Genomic DNA, 23,273 nt, shown 5'->3' with positions numbered 1-23,273 from the left:
CACATCTAACTGTTATTTTAACTGGATAGCATGCCCAACAAAATGAACTGATCTTAATGATATTATAAATGCTGAATATGCAAGATTCTAAAAAGATCTTTCTTTCTCTTGTCTGCTTTTCATTTGGATTAACATCCCTACATTGGTAAGAGCAGGAGGTACATGTTTTTATTTCTTGTCATTTTCATGTCACTGTTTAAAATAACAACCCCATTATCCAGACAGTGTCAATATCAGAAATGCCATCACTTGCAGTATGCATGATTTGTGTGAAATCATCCAATTATTATAGTATATTTCATATCCTAAAGCAAATAAATCATATTTTAGAGCGAATTATGCGAGGGTAGTAGCATGCACTGAAATGGCATTTTGTCTTGTTTTAATTCCATCTGAAATTGTAATTGCAATAACCGTATATGTAACTTTTGCAGGCAACTACTATATTCCTCAACAATTCATGTGTTAATGTTTTGCTTTTTTATTACTTTTAATGTTCAAGTAGATATATTCGATTGATTCAAGAAATATAAGTTTAGGTATTTAAGGCAATATCCCAAGATTAAGTGCCTACTTACTAATTAAGGCTTTACAATCCCATATATTGGCTCCTCATCCATCATATAATATATAATATATACCATATAGTGGGATAAAGCATAAAAGGTGTGATTATTAATGTGGTTACTGGTCAGAGAAGTCTGTTTTTCTACTTTAACAAGTTGTGTAAAATGAATAATGTTATGCAGTCAATTATTTCCTTTAAGGTGGATGCATACATCAAAAGTCTGTTTAATTCATGGCTTCTACAATTGAATTGAGGGTATAAAAATGGTCGCTTCTTTGTTGCTTACATTATATCACACAATACACTTTTCCCTAATATGATGTGTTACCAGTTAAAGAAAAGAAAGAGACAAAGCCAAAACTGAGTAGGCAGTGTGGGGCTTTTTGGTTATTTTTACATACGACATTTGGTATGAAATCAGAAATTGTTACATCTTGATATAATTAATATGAATGCATCTTGATTAGGAAACAGTATCGTGTCCTATTACATTTGAGTGTGGTCTTCCAATACTCTGTATGACTGTTTAATGGGTCTATAACTCTCCACTTTTGTTTCCCTCATATGTCCTTATCTCTATTGTCAAGCTAAATTACAACTTCTCTTCGTAAAAGTACATTCATCTTAACACATTTGCTGCTCACAGCTTCCCACTGGCTCGCAAAACAATCTCTTTGAGATTATCAAACTCAATATTTTGTGCATTTTGACTCACCAATTTTCTCTGCATCACAGGTCTTAAAAGGTTTTCCTGAGTGCCTGCAGGCAGATATCTGCCTTCACCTCAACAAGAGTCTTCTTGAAGACTGCAAAGCGTTCCAAGGAGCCTCCAAAGGCTGCCTGAGGGCCTTGGCCATGCACTTCAAAACCACTCATGCCCCTCCTGGAGACACTCTGGTCCACAGTGGTGATGTGCTCACCTCTCTCTACTTTCTGTCCCGCGGCTCCATTGAGATCCTGAAAGATGACATTGTGGTAGCCATCCTGGGTAAATACAATGCCTTGTTGCTTATGTGAAATATGATAATGGGCAACACTAAATTAATAAGATATTGTTATGGCCGTCCTATGAAAGCTGAATAAGTTATTAGTGGATTTATTCATCTCCTTTGAGCTAAGATTGTTTTTCTTTGACCTTTTGCCAGTTTCCATCATCAGCATCAGGAATTTAGTGACACTCTCTAGTGAATAACTGCAAAAGTCACCTCCCTGTTGTATTGAAGATCTGCCAGCTGATTGTGTGTTGAGTGGCAGCATCAAACCTGTTGAGACAGAGATACAAACCCTTATTCCTCTGCTTTTGTCTGAGCTTGAAAGAGGAAATGGGAGTTCAAAAATTATATTATTCTGACCTTAGTGCTAGTTGTGTGAGTTTGCATAAGTAAATTTAGTTAGTGCAATCAATATTTTACAATTTAGGTAGAATATATACTATGGTTGTTTTTGACGTTTTGTTGAATTAAAATATCTGTGTTTACATTTTGTATGAAAAGTATTTAAAGTTAGCTTCAATCTTTGGCTTTTTGTGAAGGGTATTAATTATGTAGTTTATTCTGATTGATTGAAACATTTGAATTATTGATTGAGCTAACATCCTACTCCGCCCAGGATGCTTGATATTTTCAGATATATGGAGATGCTGCGGTCATAAGTTCAGGAAAGGATATACAGTGCAGTTTCCTAATGGACACACGCTAGTTCAACACAGTTAAAGGAGGCTCAGCATGACTTGTGTGCACATCAAAGAATTAAAGGAGCAATATATGACATTCTGAGCATTAGCAGCACACAACTGTGAGCTGTGTGGTGGAGTAATGTCTACCTGAGCAGAGAATGAAGTCACTCTCCCTCTATGGGTGTTTTTAGTCGTGGTTCTCCTTGCTTTGCTCTATCAGCACGTTTGCCATAGTTTCTACTGTTTTTTCCCTGTTAGCACCGCTAGCTACGAGCAGCCGGCATAGGCATAGCCATGTTGAGAGCCGTTGAGAGGCAATCTAGATATTCCGCATCTTGTATCTTACACCGTCAACTGAATCGCTTTCAGGTTATTGCAGCAGCTGAACCACATTGTGTTCACACGTTTTGACAAGAAGGGCAAGGTGTGCCTGTTCTCTGGGCAATAAGGCTGTTCATGTGACAGGTTTCTGAGTTTGACATTTCTATTCAGTGGCTCCATGAAAGGTTGTTTGGCGATTTCAAAGAACATGGTGAAATAGCTGCCACTTTTTTGACAGCACAGGGAAATGATCTAAATCTGCAAAATGGTGATTGTAAAAAAAGGGCAGACTAAATTGACTAAAACATTTGCCAGCTTTAAATGTGAAATACAATTTCCCAAGCAATGTAGTGGTACTGAATATACACTACTCTTATTAGAATGATGAGTATTTATCTTTTACTTCATGGGTGAACCACAACCAGGTGCTGCACGCCAAGCCTGGATTAAACTTGCGATGAGATGAATGCTTTCCAAAGCTGCAACTGACAGAATGGGGTTTAAGCTTAGCAAAAACTGCTGCATCACACAAAATCCATTATTAACAAAAACACTGGTAAAGTCACTGATCTCGTAGATCGGCCCCTTTATAATTGATACAACCATAATGCTCCATCAGCATAATTTTGCTCCAAACTGTCCCAGCTCCTAACAAGGTAGTGGTCAGCCGATGGCCCTAAAGCATTTTCCTCTAGTAATGAGTCCAACAAGGCTGCCAGCATTATTCCTCAGGTGAGGAATTAGTCTCTTACACCTCCATCCAGGCACTGATGAATTAAATCTTTGTGCTGAGAGCTGCATGTGGGGGAGAGATAAACCAATCTGTGTGAGGCTGTGCTCTGTGGCAGAAAGGTGTCTGGTGCTTGCTGTGATAGGCACACTGGCAGCCAACGTATCATATCTCATTCTGCTGAACCTCTGCTTACAGTGTTGGCATATAGTGAACCCCGGCACCAACAAAGGGATTTTTCATCGTGGCCTTTAAACCAGACCTGTCGTCCTTTGCTAAATTGACCCTTATTTAAGCAGGATAAAGTCCGGTGGTACACTACTTGACTTCCTAGAAGTTTGCTTAAGAATTGGCTTCATTATGTGATTGCCGTTATCGGCACACATTCTTCCTTTGAAGTACACAAGTGTGTCAATCCCAGTCAAAACCTCCTCTCCCTCCACATCAAAGTTGCTTTGAGCATAAATAATGGATCAAAGATAGAAAGACAACTGATGCACAGCCCTGGAGAACATCTATACAGAGAGGGAAGACTGTTTGATTTTTATTGTCCACAAAAACAAACACGTCTGTGCCCTTTAGTGAGAACCTTGGGAATAGCGAGATACATCCCTAAAGAAAACAAGACACAAGTTATTCTCTATATTGCTACCTGTAGATATAAAAGCAGGTTACACTGACATGTTCCCTATCCCAGTAAACATTTGGAGAAGATGTATTGTCTCTGTGTGTGTTGATACCAGGAAAAAATGACATCTTTGGAGAAATGATCTGTCTGTTGGCCAAGCCTGGGAAGTCCAATGCTGATGTGCGAGCTCTGAGTTACTGTGACCTGAGCACCATTCAGAGAGAAGATCTGCTAGAGGTGATCGACATGTACCCAGAGTTTGCCGACTATTTCTTCAACAACCTTGAGCTTACCTTCAACCTCAGAAACGAGTCTCCAAAGGTAGATGATATTGCATTGTTATTCAGGGAGCCACGTTCAATTGATGCTATTCACATTGTCATGAATGGATCTTCACAAATATTCTTAAAAGTATGATATTTATATTATAATTTTGGATTTTACTTATCTTGTAACAATTCAAAATCGATCAATGTTGTCAACAAATTGTATTAATTAATAGATTATAATATTCACATTGTTGCAGCCCTCAAGCTGCCAAGGCGGTGATTCAGATGGCGAGGGCAGTAAGAGCATTAAAAGAAGGATCTCCTTCACACCGGATGTATCTAAAGGTAAGTGGAAACTAAGATGCACATCTCCAGTACAGCCTCTTGTGGTTGCAAATGTGTTTTTTGTTATTGTTAACTGAGTGGAGCTCCCTAGGAGCATCTACTCCACATGGAATACAGAGCAGCGCTATTCCACTGACTCCTGTTGATTGCCGTTCTACAGGGGAAAGCAGGGAAGTGGTTAAAGACTTGAGTAGGGAGAGGGAGTCCAACTCGTGCCTAAAGAGGAGTTCAGAAGTCCTTTGTACCTCTCCACCCAACGCCCCAGTCCTGGAATCAAATCTCGTTGTCAGAGAAAACGTGGAGAGAAGACCATCCTTTGAAGGTAATACATTTTTGTTTTACTGATGAGTATTTTATTAATGTAAACTTTACTGTTTTGACAAGTACTCGTGGAGAAGTGTTGCTAGGGGTTCCTGGGTGGTGTAGGGCGAAAGGCATGACGATGGGAAGCCAGTGTGGGATTATGTCCTTGTTGCTGTAATAGAAACTCTCATGAAATGGTTGGAGCAAATGTGTTGAGGTGGCTGAGATCTTCCGAGGCTTCCAAGGCTAGTTTGAGTGATATATCCATCATTTTAAAGGCTTGTCTTACACCAAAACACTTTGTTGTGGGAGCTTCAGGTGCCCAATGTTTACAGCTTTATAGGGATTTAAAGACCATTTGCAATAATGAAACACGTCGTTTACTAAACCAGTATGCTTGATATTAAGTTGCAACCTCACTCGCACGAATGAAACAGAAATACAGAATACAGAAAGAGGAAATTACAAATGTACAGTCTTCTTTCTTTTCTCCAAGGAGTCTGCCGCAGAGATATAAAATACTTTACAGTAACTGACAAACCTGATAAAGAAATTGCAGGAGTTTGTATGGGCAAAGCACATCCTACTGATAAGACTGGCTGAGAACAGAAAACTGAGTGACAGACTGAAGATATTGTTAATCTCTACTGTTAGACGGATACAGAACATAAGGCTGCATAAGGGCAATGGTAAGTGCCATCCATGGTCAGGGCACACACAGCATCCTACAAGGGTCCAGCCACCTGCACAGACTGCTGCACCAGATAGTGTAATCACAGAACGTGTGTGTTTGAAATCACAAAAGAGGCTGAACACATACTGTATCATTGGACAGCAAGCTGAACACTAACAGGTGCCCGGCAGAGATAACAGGGTTGGTTTGCTACTGGAAAACATTGCGTTGATTCTCCCAGTTCACGAGTTTGATGGATTACAACAAACAACCTAGAGATTAATTACGTTCTAATTTAGTGGGGGGAGGGTTCTTTAGTAATGACGTTGTTGTGACCCATATGTGGGGATGTAAAGCATGTGTGTCGGTTTGGCTCTCCAGATCTGTGCTGTGATAAATGGGCCTGTAAGAAACCTACGGACTACCTGGATGAGTCAGCACAGTTCCAGGACCTGAGAGAGGACGATAATTCTACCAGCGAGATCACGTATGGAGAGGTGGAACAGCGCTTAGGTCAGCTTCAAGACCACTTAAACAGGTACACATTTTCAAAGTCAGCATACAGGGTGTTGATCCTCGTGTAACACATGAACACATAAACGGTGAATTACACCAGAATGTAAACTTTACCAGTTTATAAACCAGTGTATGATTTTTTTCTTTTGTGGTCTAAAATGGTTTCTTGTTGTCACCAGCACAGAAAGTGCTTTACTTTTTTTCTTTATCATAGATTTACCCAGTGCTTAATTTGTAGATCAGGAGACCCTGGAAAACAGAGAGGAAAACTTTTTTGGTGGGTCAGCAGGAGAGAAAAAGTCACTCATAGCATCAAATATCCACAGTGCCTGGAGCACATAGGACATCAGGTGCTAGCTGTTAAAACTGTCATCCCTAACAAGACATTATTCATTTACATTTATTAAACAGAGCATTCACAATAATCATTAATTACTTATTAATTAATTAACAATAATTTTGCACCAACGTCCACTTAGACTTGAGGGTAAACTGTTCCAAATTTGATGAACGAAGGTAACTGTGACTTCACAAAACACGTTTTTGGCCATAACTCAAGAATTAATGTGCTAATTATGACAATTTCACACAAAAGGTCTAATTAGATAAAATTATGAAGTGAGGACAGTTTGGACAGACATAGATGTAAACTGCAAGTTAACTGGTTGGCAGAGAAATACAACAAGAATGCGATAATTCTAATTGTTCATATTTTGAAGAAATAATACAATTAAATTCATGGTTATTCTTATCAATTATCCTGCCATTCAATTTTCAGTTAGTGACTTCATGATAATAGTGTGCCTTATATTTTAAAGTTGTCACCTCCTACACTGCAAAAAGTAAGCCACACTCTTCAATCACTGGCGACGTGTAGTTCAATTGCAATGTGCATGAGTGGGTGGACGAAGACAACTAGCTGGCAGGAGCCGTTGTCGGACTCAGAGTGGGAGGCTGGATTTACTGGAAGCAGGATAATGTACAGTACCGCTGCAGAACCGGAACTAATTAAACTTGAGAATGGTTGGTTACAACATTTTGCAGAGTTTGTAGTACTCAGAATCTAAAACTGATGACTGAGAACAGAGTATGTGTGAAACATCTCGGAACAAAAGCCACTCTCGAGCTAAACTCCCTGTAATTTAAACAATAGATGAGCATGCAAGCTACCTTTCCAGAGTGAATACATTTCATTTTAGTGTCATTATTTTCTGTAGCGGAGAACTACACTGGCCATAGTTCTAACAACACACCTGCAGGCTGCAGGCCACCTGAAATAGACACACAAATGAACAGCAGGTGGTATTTTTAGCTGGAATAATGACAGAGAACAAGAAACGGCATCAGGGTGCGGGAAATACCGGGCTGGCTCATTTTATTTCACTGAAAAAACATACATTTTATCCAATGCACTCTACCTGACCTTGTTTTTTCCCCACCAATGCTAGCTAGCTGCAGGAGGAGCAGCACGTTTCTGTCATTTTGTGCTTTTGTGGCTTTGACTGGTCTGAAAGGATATGACAGGAAAAAAATGTTGTTGTAGCACAGTGTGGCTGCTTTATCCCTCATCAGTCATAACCTAGAAACAAATGCTGCCTTGTTACAATAGGGCAGCACAGAGACACAATAGAGACTTAAGACATGACATTGCCCATGTAAATTTGAATTATTATTATTAATTATTATTATTCTTAATTATTATATAAGGTTATTTAGCATTACCCAGTTTTGCCTGACGCTCTAAATATAGAGCTTGGATGAAATCTACTCATAATTAGATTTACCAAATGTGTGTGGTATAGTCATTTCCACAGTAAACGCTAAATTCACACCTCCCACAGAGAGCTCATTATCACACCTAGCATGAGCAGTGTCTTCCGTTTACTATTCTGGCAGAACGTGTTTCCACTCCTTTATCATCTCTTCATTTGTCCACTGTGGAGCAGAAGCTCAATGTAGTGTATGCAGTGAAGTACAGCTGGATTCGTTTTCAGCCATTGCATGATCAGACTTCATCTCCACTGTGATCATCTTTCTTTTTTCTGCTCTTTTTGAGGCTGGAGTCTCAGCTGATGACAGATATTCAGACCATCCTGCAGCTGCTGCAAAGACAACCGACGCTGGGACCTCCAGCCTACAGCACTGTGACTGCCAGTCCAGACTATCACAGACCTGCTGTAAAGGTTCAGCCGGTTGCACTGACTGCAAGCCATTTTTTCAGCCATACAGGAACTCAAGTAAGGAAAGAGGTAGACAGTTTTTTCCCCACACAATTAGCTATTTTTGCACATATGTTCATGAAGGATTGCATTTTTTTCTGGCAGAGCAGGGAAGTAATGCGTCAGCTGGCTTTTACAATCACCAATCACATTCTCACCAAGTCATCAGTGGTGTTGAAGGAGACAATGAGGCAGTCTGTATAATCTGACAAGCTCCCACTGTTTCTTATTGCTTAGCTGCAACCTGTTTTGAATGATTGGTAGGCATGCCACAGTGTCGGCCAGAAAGTCTGAACAATCAGGAACAAATCTGAGCCATTGTCTGACACCATCTCAATTGTCTGGATGACATAAGCCTTACCCATATGGGAGTCAATACAGGCTAAATTTAAAATACAGTAGTTTTTATTTAGTTTTTTTTTTCATCAATAATTGCCTTTTTTCTGGAATTTATAACTTCACAATTACAATCAAAATGATAAATGACAATTTTTTTATTTTATATTCTGCCACTTTTCTTCTTAGGGCCCCAAGCACAAACTGGAGAGGACCATTCAGGAATCCAAAGACTCTCTGTCGAGCTTGGCCAACGTGAATGCCCCCATCGAGGGCAGCCTTACAGCGTTGCTTGTACAAAGACACACAGAGCCGCAACAACAGATCACAGGGCATCAACAGTCTGCACTGATCCTTCTTCCAACTGAAACCTCTTCCACCTCCTCCTCTTCCTCCCCAGCCCCTTCTGACTCCAACCTGAACACCACTGGACTCAAACCTGTCTCAGACTCAGAGTTCCCAGGGCCATAAACCTTCCAGCAGCACGGTGTTCTAATATCTGGGTTGGATTGCTGTAATTACTTTTTAAGTAGCGGCTTTTTATTGGCATGCTGGCACAGACATCTGTATTGTTCATTTGCATTGACTTGGTAATAGTAGTAAGATGTTTGTTTTTTTCATTATGCATGTGGATGAAATACTGTTGCTGCAGTTAACAGTGTGTTCAACTGTTTACTGCAGTTATCAGTGTAATAACAATGGTTACATATTGTAACAGTAGTTCTATTAACACAGAAGCTCTCTGATGGACTCTAGAAGGACAGAACTTCCCCATTTACTAAGTCGCCAGCTTCCTAACTAAGTTCAACGTAATCGGCAGGAATGCTGGTTAAAGCAGAACTCCACCTGGTTGTGATAGAACTAGCACTACAACACCTAATTGACTTTCTTTTTCAACCAGCTTTGTTCTCTAATGGGCTCTAATGGACTCTGTACCACTGCTCGTGACTCAACATGTTATGTCCCAACACACAATTGGTCACACTGGGCTAGACTGAGTGGGCAAGTGAGTCAGCCATAGCGAACACCACATGTACTGTATCAAATCGGGTTTTCACTTGATTCGTGGACCCCAGAAAGAGAGATAGAGATGTTAAGCCAACTGCTCCTCGTCATCCCCAGATATGGTTCCTGTAGGAGCTGAACATGATTGACAACACTCAGAGAGAGACCAAAAACAGGTAGAGACACTCAAAAAACACTCAAAGTCCTTCCTGGTCCTGCAGAGCAGGTATGGGTGACAGCAGCACCACACAGAAAGTCTCACAACTTCTTTGAAATCCTGAGCGTAGGCCAAGAAAAAGACAAAAGTAAGTCACCTGACGAACAAGGTGACAAATGTCAGCCACCAATCCTTCCTTACAAGTAAAAGCAAGGGAGGGGGGCAGTAAAAAGTCAAGCACCCAGATCACCCAACTGTATAGAGCAGAGATCTGGGGTTCCAGGACAAACACTGCCAGGAGAGTTTTTGTCCATCGACTGATGGAATTAGTTGATGCCTTCCGCATAGTCAACAGCAATAATTTATTTGGACAAGTATTTGTCAACAACCTTTTCAGGCCTTTTCCCACCCTTTCGTTTCTGTAGTCAGAAGAAGGAAAGGTTATCTCCCGATAAGCTGAGTGTCAATGGAGAGCAGCTACTTTACCACTCACTGCCAAAGTGGCCCTATGAGACAGGGAAATGCAATTGATCGCTAAGCTTCCTGTACTCCAGTTAGTGTAAATAAAGGAAGTAGAGATGGAGACCTCGACTTAAATTTGTAGTTGTTGGCGAGAGGTGGCCCACCTCTGTCACCAGGTCGTCCAAACAGTTTTCAAGTCCAACCTGAGACTTGGAAGCAAGGAATGTGAGCCAAATCTTTGGCCCTGTACTACTTTTGTGTCCTCATTGCCATCATACATGTACTGCATGATTACGTAAAGCACAAGAAGGGGACTTTGTCACAACAGGAAAATGGTGACGTAGCCATTCTTCCTCCAGCTGAAGCGTTGGCCTGGCACCTGACTCTGAGGCGCTGACAAGGCCATAGGTCAGAACACATACGGTGAATTTCCTCTGCTGGGATAGTGGCCACATGAACACCCTCAACAGTCACTGAGGAACCTGGAAAGTCCTGTTAGAGCCTGTTTGAGTATAAAGCCTGTGTGTGTTAAAACCTCTACCACTTAGAGGGCCTGTATACGGTTTTCTGCAGCTATTAGAGCAATACAGCATTATTACAAAGGTGTGAGAACAGTTTTCTTTTCCTTAGTTGTAGGCCCGTCTTCTCTGAAGTGTGACTCAGGGGTTGTGGAAAATTGCACTGCAATATATAGCACAGTATCAAGTATACTGTCGTTTTCTTCTTAAAACAATGTGCATTATTACTGTGCAACACTGACGTGCACCGACTGCACGACATTAAGCCAACAGAACGCACCATACATGCTTGTCCAGGTAGTTATCATAACATGCAGATTTAAGTAGTCTGTATTCTGCTGTTATCTCAGAGCTAGGACTCTGACAAACAAGTATGATGTAGATATTTCTACATGGCAGTGCATGTGTTTTCTATTTATATATTTACTGTTTTGCACTGTTTATGAGCCCAAAGTAGCACATTACAATATAAAATGATGTCAGAGTATTTGTCTCTTTTTAGGATGCACTTAAAGAGTGGGTTGGGGGAGAGAGGGGAAGGGGAACACATGGAAAGTTAGTACTTGCGCATAAACAGGCCCCAGAGAGGGTTTTGTGCCTATACAACCAATCCAAATGCTAAGTCAGCATCTTCATGTATAACTAACCATAACATCAATGAAGCATATCGTTTTCCTGTACTGTTTTTGTTGGCAATGTACATTCAATTTAAAATATTGTTAGACAATTGTTAGAAGATAAATACATGACATTGCAACTTGTTATCTTTTTTTAATAACTGAGTAAATTATATGAGAAACTCATTAGCAAAACAGTAGTAGATATGTTTGTTTTGAAGCTGTGGGAGCAATAAATGAAAACACACTTCTAGTTGTGTCACATTTCTCTTTTTAAGTCCATAAAGGTGTACTAACAATGCAAACACAAATTACTACAATATCACTTCTCCTCTAAAGTTGCACAAGCTTGCCAGAGCTATGCGCATGAGGTCAGGTCATCTATAGTGAGTCAATGTACCAATGATACAATGGTAAAGCTGTCCCGCCTTTGCAGGTGCTAAATGATAGTGAGGGAAAGAAAATCAAAGGATTTTAATCAGCCACAACTAACAACACCTGTGTGAAAGGACAATTGGTGTGTTGGGCCTTAAACTAAATGTACTTCTACTCACAAAGTTCCAAACAACATGTTGTACTAATATATCAATACATATGAACAAATGCAACACCGCTATAAACAGCTGAGTGCGAAAGTCAGTTCTTATAGGTCACTGTTAAAATAGAAAAACAGCTTTAAATACCTCAGTCAGTTGCAGGCTAATGTTGTAGGTCCTATGCAAAGACCCGTTATTGAAACGTATTATGTTACAATGCTGTCACTTGGTGGCCAGTTCAGTTCAGTGAATTTGATTACATGGTCGTTGACTTACCAAAAATTTCCAGATGTCCCAGTTTCCCACTAGCACCTAAACGCAGCATGCATTTGTGGATATGCGCGGAGCCGCACACCGTGAAAATAGTCTTTAAACTTTACGCAAGAGACAGTTGATGTAACCTGATCCGTATATATATCAGGCGATCCGTGCGCACGCGCTAAACGATCTAGAAATCCATAAATAAAAATGTCACAAATATTTTAGACATGTGTAAGCTTTTCGAAGGGGATTTATCAGACCGGTGGAGTGTAATTTGTGTATTTGCATAACTGTTTACAAGTGTTCAAATCGCTTGGTATTAGATTTGAACACGCATTTGTGAATACCGAATATTATTTGTAATTATTAATATTTGTGTATATCACATTTTTCATTTGTAGATCACGTAAAAAAAAAACATGTTTGTGTCCATTTTGAAATCGGTTTCACGACAGTTTAATCCGTGAGGGTTAGGGAGAATCGAAAGTGAAACGTTTTCATTTCCTTGATACAGTGAATCATCATTTTTTAGGGACGCTGGAGCGACCCTGTCGAGGCTACAGCGCGCTATCGATCACGCTGATTCGTAATGGCTTCGGATAACGATGATATAAATGAGCGTCTCATTGAAGACTATAGGCCGAGGTTGCGAGAGCTTGTTGTGGTCGATCGGGTTCTGGATCATATACAGTTTATCGAAACCGCCCAAAAGGAGCAGATCAGACAGAAGGCGAGGACCGATGGCAATATTGTGGCCACGGATCTCCTGATCTCCGCTGTTCTAAAGAAGCCACATGCCCATGGCTGGTTCAGGGCATTCGTTGACGCGTTGTTACATGCAGGTTGTGAATCTGCAGCGGAATACATGCAGGTCAATCCCCCAGAACCTGAAGTGGAGGCCGAGAATGATTGCTGTGTCAAGCTCATTCAATTGCTCTCTCCAAGTCTTGTGGACATGAAGACTGACGTTGTGTCCATTCACTGTTTCTCCAAACGCCTCCTCAGCAAGGATGACGTTGAGATTGTAAGTACACCGATCATATTTTAATCTGGAACTGAGTAGCACCTGGAGGATAATCAAAGTCTCACATCATGCACCCACTGTAAATGAATCAGTACAAATGGTTGTCACATGTAGTCTGTAAACAAACTTCAGTGTGTATAGTTTTTCCAGTTCCACTTTTTAAACCCCATGTCCCAGTAGATGTATTTGCAGTGATTGGCCACAAGATGGCAGACAAATGTAGGCTGTTTTCATCTGTTTTGCACAGCACAGTATCTCAATTCTGATAGCACAAAACCAGTCAATTATTATGCTCATGCTGTAGATTAAAACTGCAACGACAACCCAAGGAAACAGGAGTGGAGCCCGTGAACTTCTCAGTTGTATCGTGAGAGGTCGACCAGGATGGTTCTCTGTCTTTCTCGAGGTTCTGCGTGAAACTGAACACCAGCACCTCCTGTACGAGCTGACTGGAGGGTCACCTGACTCTAACAAGAAAGGTGACTCACATTACAGGAGCACACACCCAGTGCATGGCATGTCATCAATGAAGTATCTGTGTTTTGATTATTAATTAGATAAACATCTTTACTACCTACTTACTTACTAATTAAATTAACTGCCAAAGTGTGATTTGATTATTTCTCACTAGGCTCCGGGGAGAAACTGCCTTCAGTGAAAGACGAACCTATGGAAAGTGAAGCTCCAGCAGCAGCTAAAGGCGGTGATAGCCTGCAGTTAATGGACATCAGCTATACGGAGGAAGGAGAAGCAGGTCTTGCAGAACACCTTTGTTCAACAATCAGTGAAAGATATATTATATTCAGATGTCAGTGATAACAACTGGCAGCAGCCCTGATTCAGTAGCCTTTAAATTAAATAAGCTAAGTGAAATAAATTAATTTGGACATTCATACTGTCCAGTAGTAGCAGTTCATGGTTCAGTTTACCCAAATCACAAAACACATTTTTGTCATTTACCCGTTACCGGGTGTCTGACCATGTAGATCATTTTCATTTGCAAAGGTTTTATATGGACATGTTCATGAAAATTGTTTCTTTAGTAGATAATAAAACACAAGAGTCACATATGTCATCTCTGGTCCATAACCAGGTCTGTGGATTATCACGAGTAACTAGGACATTGCTCCTTGTAAACAAAATTCAAATAAATGTAAGTTATCAATGCCTCAAGGACCACCCACACAATTCAATCTACCTCCTTTGTTTTACTGAGAGGCAGCAGACATCTCCATCTGAAACTATCTGCATTGTTACCACCAGGGGTGAGAGGGGAAATCTTCCCTGTGGTAATTTTGGTGAACAAGTCTAAGATGTATCTCCTGCCTTTACCGACTGTGATTTGTATACCTTAGGTGATATCTCAGTATAAGCGTAGTCTTTTTTTCTTTTATAGTGTTAAGGGCTGAGAGAGCCAGGACGGATGCATTTCATTGCATTTGTAATAAACTAGAACGTTAACTCTCTTTTCAGACCTGTACGAAGGAGCTCCCACTGAATCCAGTCAAGTGCCAAAAAGCTCGAAGCCCTCACAACCAGGTGGGACTGATCCACCATCACTCACCCTACAGTTGTTGATACTGTTTATGTTTTTTAAGGATTCAAAGTATGGTAGCGATCTAAAAAGCTGGTTCTGGTCCCACACACGCAAAAACAAAACTCAAGTCATAGTGAGAGAAAAAATGTACGCTGGATGTGTAGATGCCCTGTAGTACCATAAAAGCAGAATGAGTGTGTTTGGAACGTGCTGTAAGTGGAACAGTTCAGGCTGCTTACCACCAAAGGATAAGTACCATGTGTGTACAATGATGGACCACATATAGGTCAAAGAGGACAAAGCCAGCGCTTCAAATGAAAACCACATGCTGCTATAATCGCGCATTGTAAAGTAATGTAAAGGAAAAGTTGCCTTCAAGTCGCTGTGGAGTGGGGCCTTCCATTACACATATAGACTTTCATTGTCTCAAAAGCAATCAAAGCGACTGCATCATCCCTCACCGCACCGTGCTCGTTTAAAGTGCCTCTCCGACATTGTGTTTGCATAATAAATGAGTGCTTTAGGGATAATCAGCAAAAGTAGAGCGGTGTGAACTAATGAGGTGGTGGAAATAATTACATGAGGTGAAGAAATGGAGGAAGTGTCTTTTATTGTCCTAATAAGAGGTTACAGTACAGGTTGTCTCATTAACATGAGTAATGACATTAGCCTGACTGGTTGGCCCAGGTTGCATGGATTAAACAGAAAAGATTACATGTAAGATTGTCCCATGTGCAGATTGATTTGTGGTTCTTCTTGAATTCATTTCACTGCACTGAATCAAACTGAAAAATAAGCCTGTGGATTTTCTGTTCTTTTTGGAACGATATTAAACATAGCTGATTGTTGACTTTCCTGCTCTAATAAGTTCAGCGTCAGGGAACTGCTCGTAAAAATACAGGGGGCCTCACAGGCCACTGTTTACTTCTTATTGTCTCTTAAGCCTTATCTCGCCATCGGCACAGACATGTATTTACTTCGATGTAGTTCCTTGAAACAGCACTTTAACCTCTGGCATACCCAGTGTGAGAGGGAAAATTAAAAGCTGTCTGCACGTAGGGGGAAAAAAAGCTTTCCGGGGGATTGAACTCATAACTGGGAGGAAACGTAGTACCTCTAGTTCAAGGTAGCAGAGAGGGGGGTGTATGTATCCCCTGCCTAGACAGAGCCAATGAGTCATTGCCCGCCAGCGACTTCAAGTCTGACTGAAGTGAATCACAAAGTCTTCTGTCCTTGCAAACAGGAAAATAAGACAAAATGCTGCCACAATCGACCTCAAGAGCAGGGAAATAAATGCAAGCAGATGTTAGCTTGTGCACGGAAACACTGTACATCATCTGGAGTTTGATTATTTTTGAAAGATTTGAGGCAGTTAAATTGTAATAATATTCCCCTTTAAATGAGACTTCCCATTTTATATTGCTAATGAGTAAAAGGCCAGATTACATAGATTTATCTGTATTTGAACAATGATATCTGCTGGCCTGCTTTTGGCACAGTTCTTTGAATCTTTGAACTTTATGGACTAAGCAAACATGATTTGACTGAAATGATTCATAGAGTGTTCGCATATTGACTACTGTACATAAGGCATTGGGGTTTTATCCGTGTTCTGTGTAGTTAATTCTGTGTTAATTGTGGTTTAAAATCAGGTGGGTTAACAATGAATGCCTGAAAGTCTGAATGCTCAGTGTTTATGTTTTAAAAGAAGAACGTATTCCATGAAATCAGTGCATATGCATAGAGTGTGTTTTGCATTTTTGATAGCAGCTTTAAGAAAACATTCCACCACAGGACCAAAACCCCAGACAATGACAAGCACAGTTATTTCCTGCTTGTGATGCCTGTAATTGTGGGTTGCTGACCTAGACAAGAAGTTGTGTGTGTCTGAGGGGCTCTGCTCTGCATTACAGATTCAGTAGCAGCGGCTGGAGGCCCAGAAAGAGCTGATATTGTTCTTCGAGATTATCAGATGGACGTCGCTAGACCTGCCTTGGAGGGGAAAAACATCATCATATGCCTCCCGACAGGAAGTGGTAAAACCAGAGTTGCAGTTTACATTACCAAAAAACATCTGGACCACAGGAGGACAGGGGGGCGTTCAGGGAAAGTGGTCGTCCTGGTGAACAAGGTACAACAACCTGACTTGAAACAGTTTGGCTTCGCACCACTACGCTGACCTACTTATCCGCTTTTCAAATCCAAAGAAAACATTCTATCTTTCAGTCAATTTGGACATGTGGGTCAGGTCACCACAAATTACATGCCGTACGGTTTAGACATTCCCCTGCACTTTGGTTCCATTTGGCATGCGTGGGATCTGCCCTGCACTGGAAAAGACCTCTACTTAATCCATTTTGGATTAAAGTTTCGTCAGATATAAAACTATCTAGTTGAGTGTTAAAAATAGCTTGAGAAATAGTGATCATATAGTGACTTAGACTGGTTCACTCTTCAACTCCGGAAAGAACAGAATAATAACTTGCCATGTCACTTCCCTGCAGTAGAGAGAGTAACTCACCCTGATGAATCACATATCTTTTAAATCATGGCACAACTAATGTTAAAAAACACCGATGTGTTAAACACACCCTCAAAGGTGTATTAATAGAAACGAGGCAGGTATTTCACAACACTGAATGTGCTCTTGTGTCCTGCAGGTTCCTCTTGTTGAGCAGCATTACTCTGCAGAGTTCTTGCCATTTTTGAAGCACACATACAAAGTGGAGAGAGTCAGCGGAGACTGCCAGCTCAAAATCTCATTCACAGAGATTGTGAAGAAAAATGACGTCATCATCTGCACAGCCCAGATCCTGGAGAATTTCTTGGAGAGGTCTAACAAAGGAGACGACGAAGGGGTGAACTTGAGCGGTATGGTTTTACAATGTGAAGGATCTGACACGAGAATGTAAAAAACGTTTCCTTGGCGCAGTCATTTCCTTTGGTTTTAGTAAACCTGATCGAAATATTTAAAAAAAGACCAGAATCAAAATTGAAATAAGGTCAAAACAACCTTATGTTTTATTTTTTAAAGGCTTCCTAAAACCTTTAGTTAAAATCTGTTCAGGCTTAAACCACAGACACTGACAGGTTTTGGAATAGAAAGCCACCCAGAGGACTCATAACACCTCCCCTGATGATACCTGACAGGATCTTGTCAAAGTCTTCCGGCTCTGCTGTTCACTATTGTTGGCATTCACCAGTCCAAGGTGGAATAGCCACCTCAGTGGAACATATGCTGTTTGTTGAAACGCCTGAGAGCGTGTCCTTTTTCTTTTTTTTCCCTATCTCCTGCCTTCCAGGCCACACGTCTGTTCAAGCCATCAGTGTGCGGCTGATCAAATTCACATGAGACCTTCTATCACACACAGTACATCAAGCTGCCACTCCTCCCTTCTCTTTTTCCTCCGGGGACAAATTTGTACTGGTTAAACTTTTTCGTGTCAATGATTATAATTCACCTCACTGTGACTTTTGCTAAATACAAAAAAAAAAATAAGTAATGAGTTAAAGCTTTTTTTTTTTAAGCGTTTTCCAGCATATGTTATTGTGTGGCTGAAACTGCTGAATCAGGTTCCTAGAAAAGTGCTGGTATGTGTGGGAGGATCTCTCTCACAGACAGATGTTATGATCTGTGAGTTAAAAACACCTCTATTTATTTAAGAAACACAAATAAATGTCATATAAATGGCACTGCTTTGGTTGAGAAAATTGTAGTCCCTGGATGGTAATGCTACAGTGAGACTCGCAGAAATGTTATTGTTTTGACAAAGCAAGCAGTATTCTTGCCAAACAAATGAATCTCTAAAGAATCTCTTTTTGTAATCCTCCATGTTGCTTTTTACAACTAGACTTCTTTGTGTGACATACTGTACAATACAATGCATTTATATGTTTGGCTGTCTTCTCTTCACGTAGATCTGTCACTGATCGTCATAGATGAGTGTCACCACACTCAGAAAGGAGAGGTCTACAACCACATAATGATGCGCTATCTGACACAAAAGCTCAAGAACACAAGGCTGAAGAAAGAGCAGAAGGAGCCCATGCCCCTCCCTCAGATCCTGGGCCTGACTGCCTCACCGGGTGTCGGGGGTGCCACGAAAATGAAGGCCGCTGAGGACCACATACTGCGCGTAAGTACTATTCTCAGCTTGCTGTCCACACCCATGTAGACAAAAGCACAGAGCACATATTAGGTACACCTGGCAAACTGCTATAACACCAGAGGCCATGGCCATAAGAATCACAGAAGAGATGAGTAACCTGTTGTGTCCACACTTACTTTCTTTGAGTAACACACTCCTGCCGTGTCTCTGCCTTAGTCAGCGAGGATCCTGTTTATCCAGCCAAGCTGCTTCAAATGTTCCACACAGCCATAAAGTTTCCTAGCGCCACAAAAGTCAAAAATTGAAAACAGCCTTTTGGCTTCGGCTCAACTGTGTCTGACATGCAGAGATTTTGTAGAAATAGTGTGTGTCACTAACATGCAGATGTCTGATTTTGGTTTATTCCAATGAAAATATGTCAATATGTGTCTCTTTCATAGATTTGTGCAAACTTGGATGCTTACAAAATCATGACGACAGACCTTGGGCAGTACCAAAGGGAACCGAGGAAACTGATTCAAACTGTTGAAGACAGAAGAGAGGTACATTTGTTTAACAGGAGATGACCTCATGGTAGCTTGTTGATACAGTTTCTCTCTCTAAGGAACGGCTTTAAAGAGTGTTATATGTTTGTGTCCTCTTCAGGATCCCTTTGGTGATGTAATCAAGAACATCATGAATGCCATTCATGCACATGCCGAGCTGAGCCCCACATCTGACCTTGGCTCTCAGAATTATGAACAGTGGGTTGTTCAAAAAGAGCGAATAGGTGAGCACCATTTTTTAATGCTCCTCTTCAGGGATACAAGCCCTTTGTCTTGCTTCCTTTTTTAAAACAAACCACCTGGCTTCTTGGATCTAAAACGTGTCTCAATTAATTCTAGCTGCAACGGAGGAAAATCAGAAAGTGCGGGTTTGCTCTGAGCACCTTCGACAGTACAACGAGGGCCTGAATCTCAGCAACACCATCCGCATGTGTGATTCCTTCAGTTTCCTGAACAAATACCACGAGGAGGAGATAAAGAGGAAAACAACTCCAGACGAGGAGAATGACATAAAAATCACAGATACTGAGAGATTCCTCTTCAATTTGTTTAAAGGTAGTGTGACTTGTTATCAATACTGTTAATGTCTTGTTGCATTTTAAGTCAATACTTGCTTACTTCCCACATTTTGGGAAATAAGCGTATTATGCTTTCTAGCCTGGAGTTAGATCAACTCTCATGCTAGCTTAGCTTAGCATAAAGACTGGAAACATAAGGTAACAGCTAGTCTGGTTGTGTCCAAAGGTAACAAAATCCACTAACCTAACCTAACCTAACCTCGTTATATCTTGTTTGTTTAATCTGTACAAAAGCCAAAGTGTGAAACTAGCAAGTCGTGGTTTCATGTGTAAGTTTCCACAGGTTTGCCTGCTAACCCAACGGCAATAACAAGACTTATTTTTAGGAACATTAACATCCACACATAGTTTTTTTCAATTTGGCTTTTGAATAAACGTATTTCCCACAAACTGTTCCTTTAACTTCAAAATTATACTAAGAATTTACCACAATGCTTTGAAATCCGATGCCTTGCAGAGAACAAGGAAGAACTGCAGAGACTCGCAGAGAGGCCAGATTATGAAAATGACAGCCTGTCGAAACTGAGAAGTAAAATTCTGCATGAGTTCAGCAGCAGGGAGGCGGCCAGAGGGATCATTTTCACCAAAACACGTCGCAGCGCCATTGCTCTAAGTCAGTGGATTCAGGAAAACCCCAAGTTTGCTGACATCGGAGTGAAAGCCTCTCATGTGATTGGAGGAGGAGACCAGAGTGTTGTTAAACCAATGACCAATGTGAGTGCACATCACACAAAACTGCAGCACATCTGCCTCTAGCAGCCTGCAAACTTAAAATATCACAATCACAATTAACCTCAATTGCGTCATTTATCAGACAGAGCAAAGGGACGTGCTGAACAAATTCCGCAACGGTGAAGTCAACGTGCTGATTGCTACCACCGTTGCAGAGGAGGGTTTGGACATAGCGGCGTGCAATTTTGTTATCCGCTACGGCCTTGTGACCAATGAGATTGCTATGATTCAGGTCAGTGATGTCTCTTGTCAAATGACCTGTGGTGTGAGTTAACGATTATAACTTATCTGTCCAGTAATGAAGGCACCATTATACATATGTATTACAGGAAGACATTAAAGTGGTTGTTTACCATTGACTGCCATTGACTTTTTTGCAGGCTCAAGGCAGAGGAAGAGCTGAGGACAGCAGTTACACTCTGGTTGAGGTGAAGAACTCTGGGGTGGCCGAAAAGGAGTGTGTCAATGAGTACCGCATTAACATGATGAACAAAGCCATTACCAAAATCAGAGCCTTAAATCAAGCGGACTATGACAAACGGGTACGTTCTCTTCAGACTGTTTTTAAACTGAAAGCTACATTCCAATAGGACCACTCTGGGTGATGTTTTTTATTCTTTTTTTTTATCAGATCTACGAGTTCCAGTTTCAGGCTATAATGGAGGAGAAGGTGAGAATGTCTAAGAAGAAGCAGAAACGCATGCAGGATGAGAAGTATGAAGTGAAGTTTAGCTGCCGAAGCTGCCCCAAACACGTCTGCACAGGCGATGACATCCAGATCATCGAAAACATGCACAGAGTCAATGTTACACCAGAGTTCAGGTACGAATCACAATTCAGAGTCGACTTTTACATTATTCCGTGATGTATAAACTGTCTCCCACAGCTGTAGTTATGCTCTCATCATGAATTATATCCTGCATGCTTAGCTAATCTGTCCAAATCTGTCCAAATTCAATTTTAATTTGGACTTCTTTTCTTTTACAGTCAACTTTTCACAAAGAGAGAAAACCCTAGTCTTCAAGAGCGACTTCTGGATTATGAGACGAATTACTACATAGCATGCAAGAACTGCGGGCAGGTAAATGAAAAATGTTCTTTTTTTAATGGGACATTTGGGGAAATGCGCTTATTTTCTTTCTTGCCGAAGGTTATATGAGAGAATCAATACTACGTTCATGTCCGTCCATTCAATGTGAAGCCATGAATCTGCATGGAACATTCAGAGGGACTAGTGGTGTACAGCTGTCTCTTCAAACAGAACAAGAGAAATGTTGGATATGAGACCAGTCCAGTAGGAATGAAAATGAGTCAGTGGATCACATGAGAGATAACTACAACCAGATGATTCCAATTATTCTTTACTTCAGGCTAGGACTGACTAATACTTACTCTGGTTGCCATTTTCCTCCCAAATTATATTTCAGCTGAGCTCACAAATGACATTAATTTGTTTTGTCGTTTGAACAAGTCTTTGCTCACTCGGCGTACACATATACCACCCTATCATCCCTGATTTGCGTTGCAGAGATGGGGTTCCATGATGCTCTACCGAGGGATCGATTGCCCCTGCCTCCATGTGAAAAACTTTGTGGTGACTTTCAACGGAAAGAAGATCAGCAAATGCACCAAGTGGAGCGAGCTTCCCATCAAGTTTCCCGTCTTTGACTACGCCGAACAAGCGAGCCGCGTGGCGGAGAGCTTAGATGACGAAGATGACGACGCTGAATGACTCACACCTACGTAGACTCGTCCGTTATTCTCTTTGGCTTGCACGGCATGAATTACTTCACCCATCTCACTGGCAAATGCAACGCTTCCTTCGAGTGTCGTGATAACTGGAGTCTCTGATGGCTGTGGGTTTAAGCATGTGCTGCAAAACATGAATTAGAATTGTTGGTGTATGGGATACTATATGTTGAATTTACTGCAGAAACTCTTAACAACCTTAGAATATATGTGCCTATTGTGTGCATCACTGAGGGAAATAGGATTTTCCTCTCACAAACTCCTGTGGTCTCCTGAGATCGGAGCCACTAAGCCTGTGATAGCCCCTCAGAGCCCACCTGTCAACACGCATGCAGACAAACAAGTGCTGCTGGTGATTTTCCATTAAATCCTAAATGTTGAGCCAGTCACAGTGGCTATTTTTAGAACTATTCCAAAGAATTCTTTTCATCCAACAAAAAGACACCTGAGTGATCTGATTGTCCGTCCCGGGCACCATCATGCAAGTTGTTCTTGAGTTATAAAACATGTGTTCACTCTCTGACGTGTCCTTTTATTTTTTATTTGCATTTATGTTCTAAATAATGAATTCGCTTTTTATTAAAAACTGCCCCCCACTAAACACTTGTCCAACACCATTATTGTGTTTCTTTTTTTCCACAACTGTAAATCTCTATCTCTAGCCAACTTCTGCCTTCATTTGTTGAGGGAATGACTTGCTCCACGGTGAAAAAGTCACTTCCTAAATACCAGCAAGTTGTGCGCTCTTGGAAAGTTGTGCAGGCAGACTTCAGGGAGGCATCTCTGTCTGTCTGGTGTCGGACTCCTCTCAGGAATGCAGCGGGAATTGTGAGAAGCCTTGCTTCAACTAAAAGTAGGAC

The 23,273-nt window shown here is 41.0% G+C and overlaps 2 protein-coding genes across 4 annotated transcripts in view; both read left to right on the top strand.

Moving 5' to 3' along the window:
- The window catches only part of kcnh7 (potassium voltage-gated channel subfamily H member 7), a 35,359-nt gene extending 23,767 nt beyond the window's left edge, over window positions 1-11,592 (top strand). Inside the window, exons 9-15 of one of the 3 annotated variants that reach the window (XM_031858428.1) lie at window positions 1,302-1,556; window positions 4,038-4,243; window positions 4,449-4,536; window positions 4,697-4,858; window positions 5,894-6,050; window positions 8,085-8,265; window positions 8,773-11,592. In XM_031858428.1, the coding sequence (XP_031714288.1) occupies window positions 1,302-1,556; window positions 4,038-4,243; window positions 4,449-4,536; window positions 4,697-4,858; window positions 5,894-6,050; window positions 8,085-8,265; window positions 8,773-9,054 (1,331 nt within the window). In that variant the 3' untranslated portion in view covers window positions 9,055-11,592. Of the gene's footprint in view, window positions 1-155; window positions 1,557-4,037; window positions 4,244-4,448; window positions 4,537-4,696; window positions 4,859-5,893; window positions 6,051-8,084; window positions 8,278-8,772 lie in introns of those variants that run through there. The other 2 variants (XM_031858427.1, XM_031858429.1) reach the window with 2 other exon arrangements.
- Window positions 11,593-12,315: 723 nt separating this feature from the next.
- Window positions 12,316-23,014, top strand: ifih1 (interferon induced with helicase C domain 1). The gene is made up of 16 exons (XM_031858639.1): window positions 12,316-13,163; window positions 13,468-13,642; window positions 13,795-13,917; window positions 14,637-14,702; window positions 16,614-16,831; window positions 17,361-17,571; window positions 18,619-18,836; window positions 19,250-19,351; window positions 19,455-19,578; window positions 19,694-19,909; window positions 20,390-20,646; window positions 20,747-20,896; window positions 21,045-21,206; window positions 21,296-21,486; window positions 21,652-21,745; window positions 22,193-23,014. The coding sequence occupies exons 1-16, from the start codon at window positions 12,729-12,731 to the stop codon at window positions 22,394-22,396; spliced, it is 2,946 nt and encodes a 981-aa protein (XP_031714499.1). The 5' UTR covers window positions 12,316-12,728; the 3' UTR covers window positions 22,397-23,014.
- Window positions 23,015-23,273: the final 259 nt, after the last annotated feature.

Source organism: Anarrhichthys ocellatus, unplaced genomic scaffold (genome assembly GCF_004355925.1).
Source record: "Anarrhichthys ocellatus isolate YVR2014 unplaced genomic scaffold, GSC_Weel_1.0 scaffold20, whole genome shotgun sequence".
Classification (NCBI taxonomy): Eukaryota; Metazoa; Chordata; class Actinopteri; order Perciformes; family Anarhichadidae; genus Anarrhichthys; species Anarrhichthys ocellatus.
This window is presented reverse-complemented; position numbering and strand designations above follow the sequence as displayed.

Coding starts and splice junctions, on each gene's coding strand:
- ifih1 (XM_031858639.1), top strand. CDS start 12,729: ATGGCTTCGGATAACGATGATATAAATGAGCGTCTCATTGAAGACTAT. Junction 19,579..19,693: donor TGTTCAAAAAGAGCGAATAG/GTGAGCACCATT, acceptor AATTAATTCTAG/CTGCAACGGAGGAAAATCAG. Junction 21,746..22,192: donor CATGCAAGAACTGCGGGCAG/GTAAATGAAAAA, acceptor TTTGCGTTGCAG/AGATGGGGTTCCATGATGCT.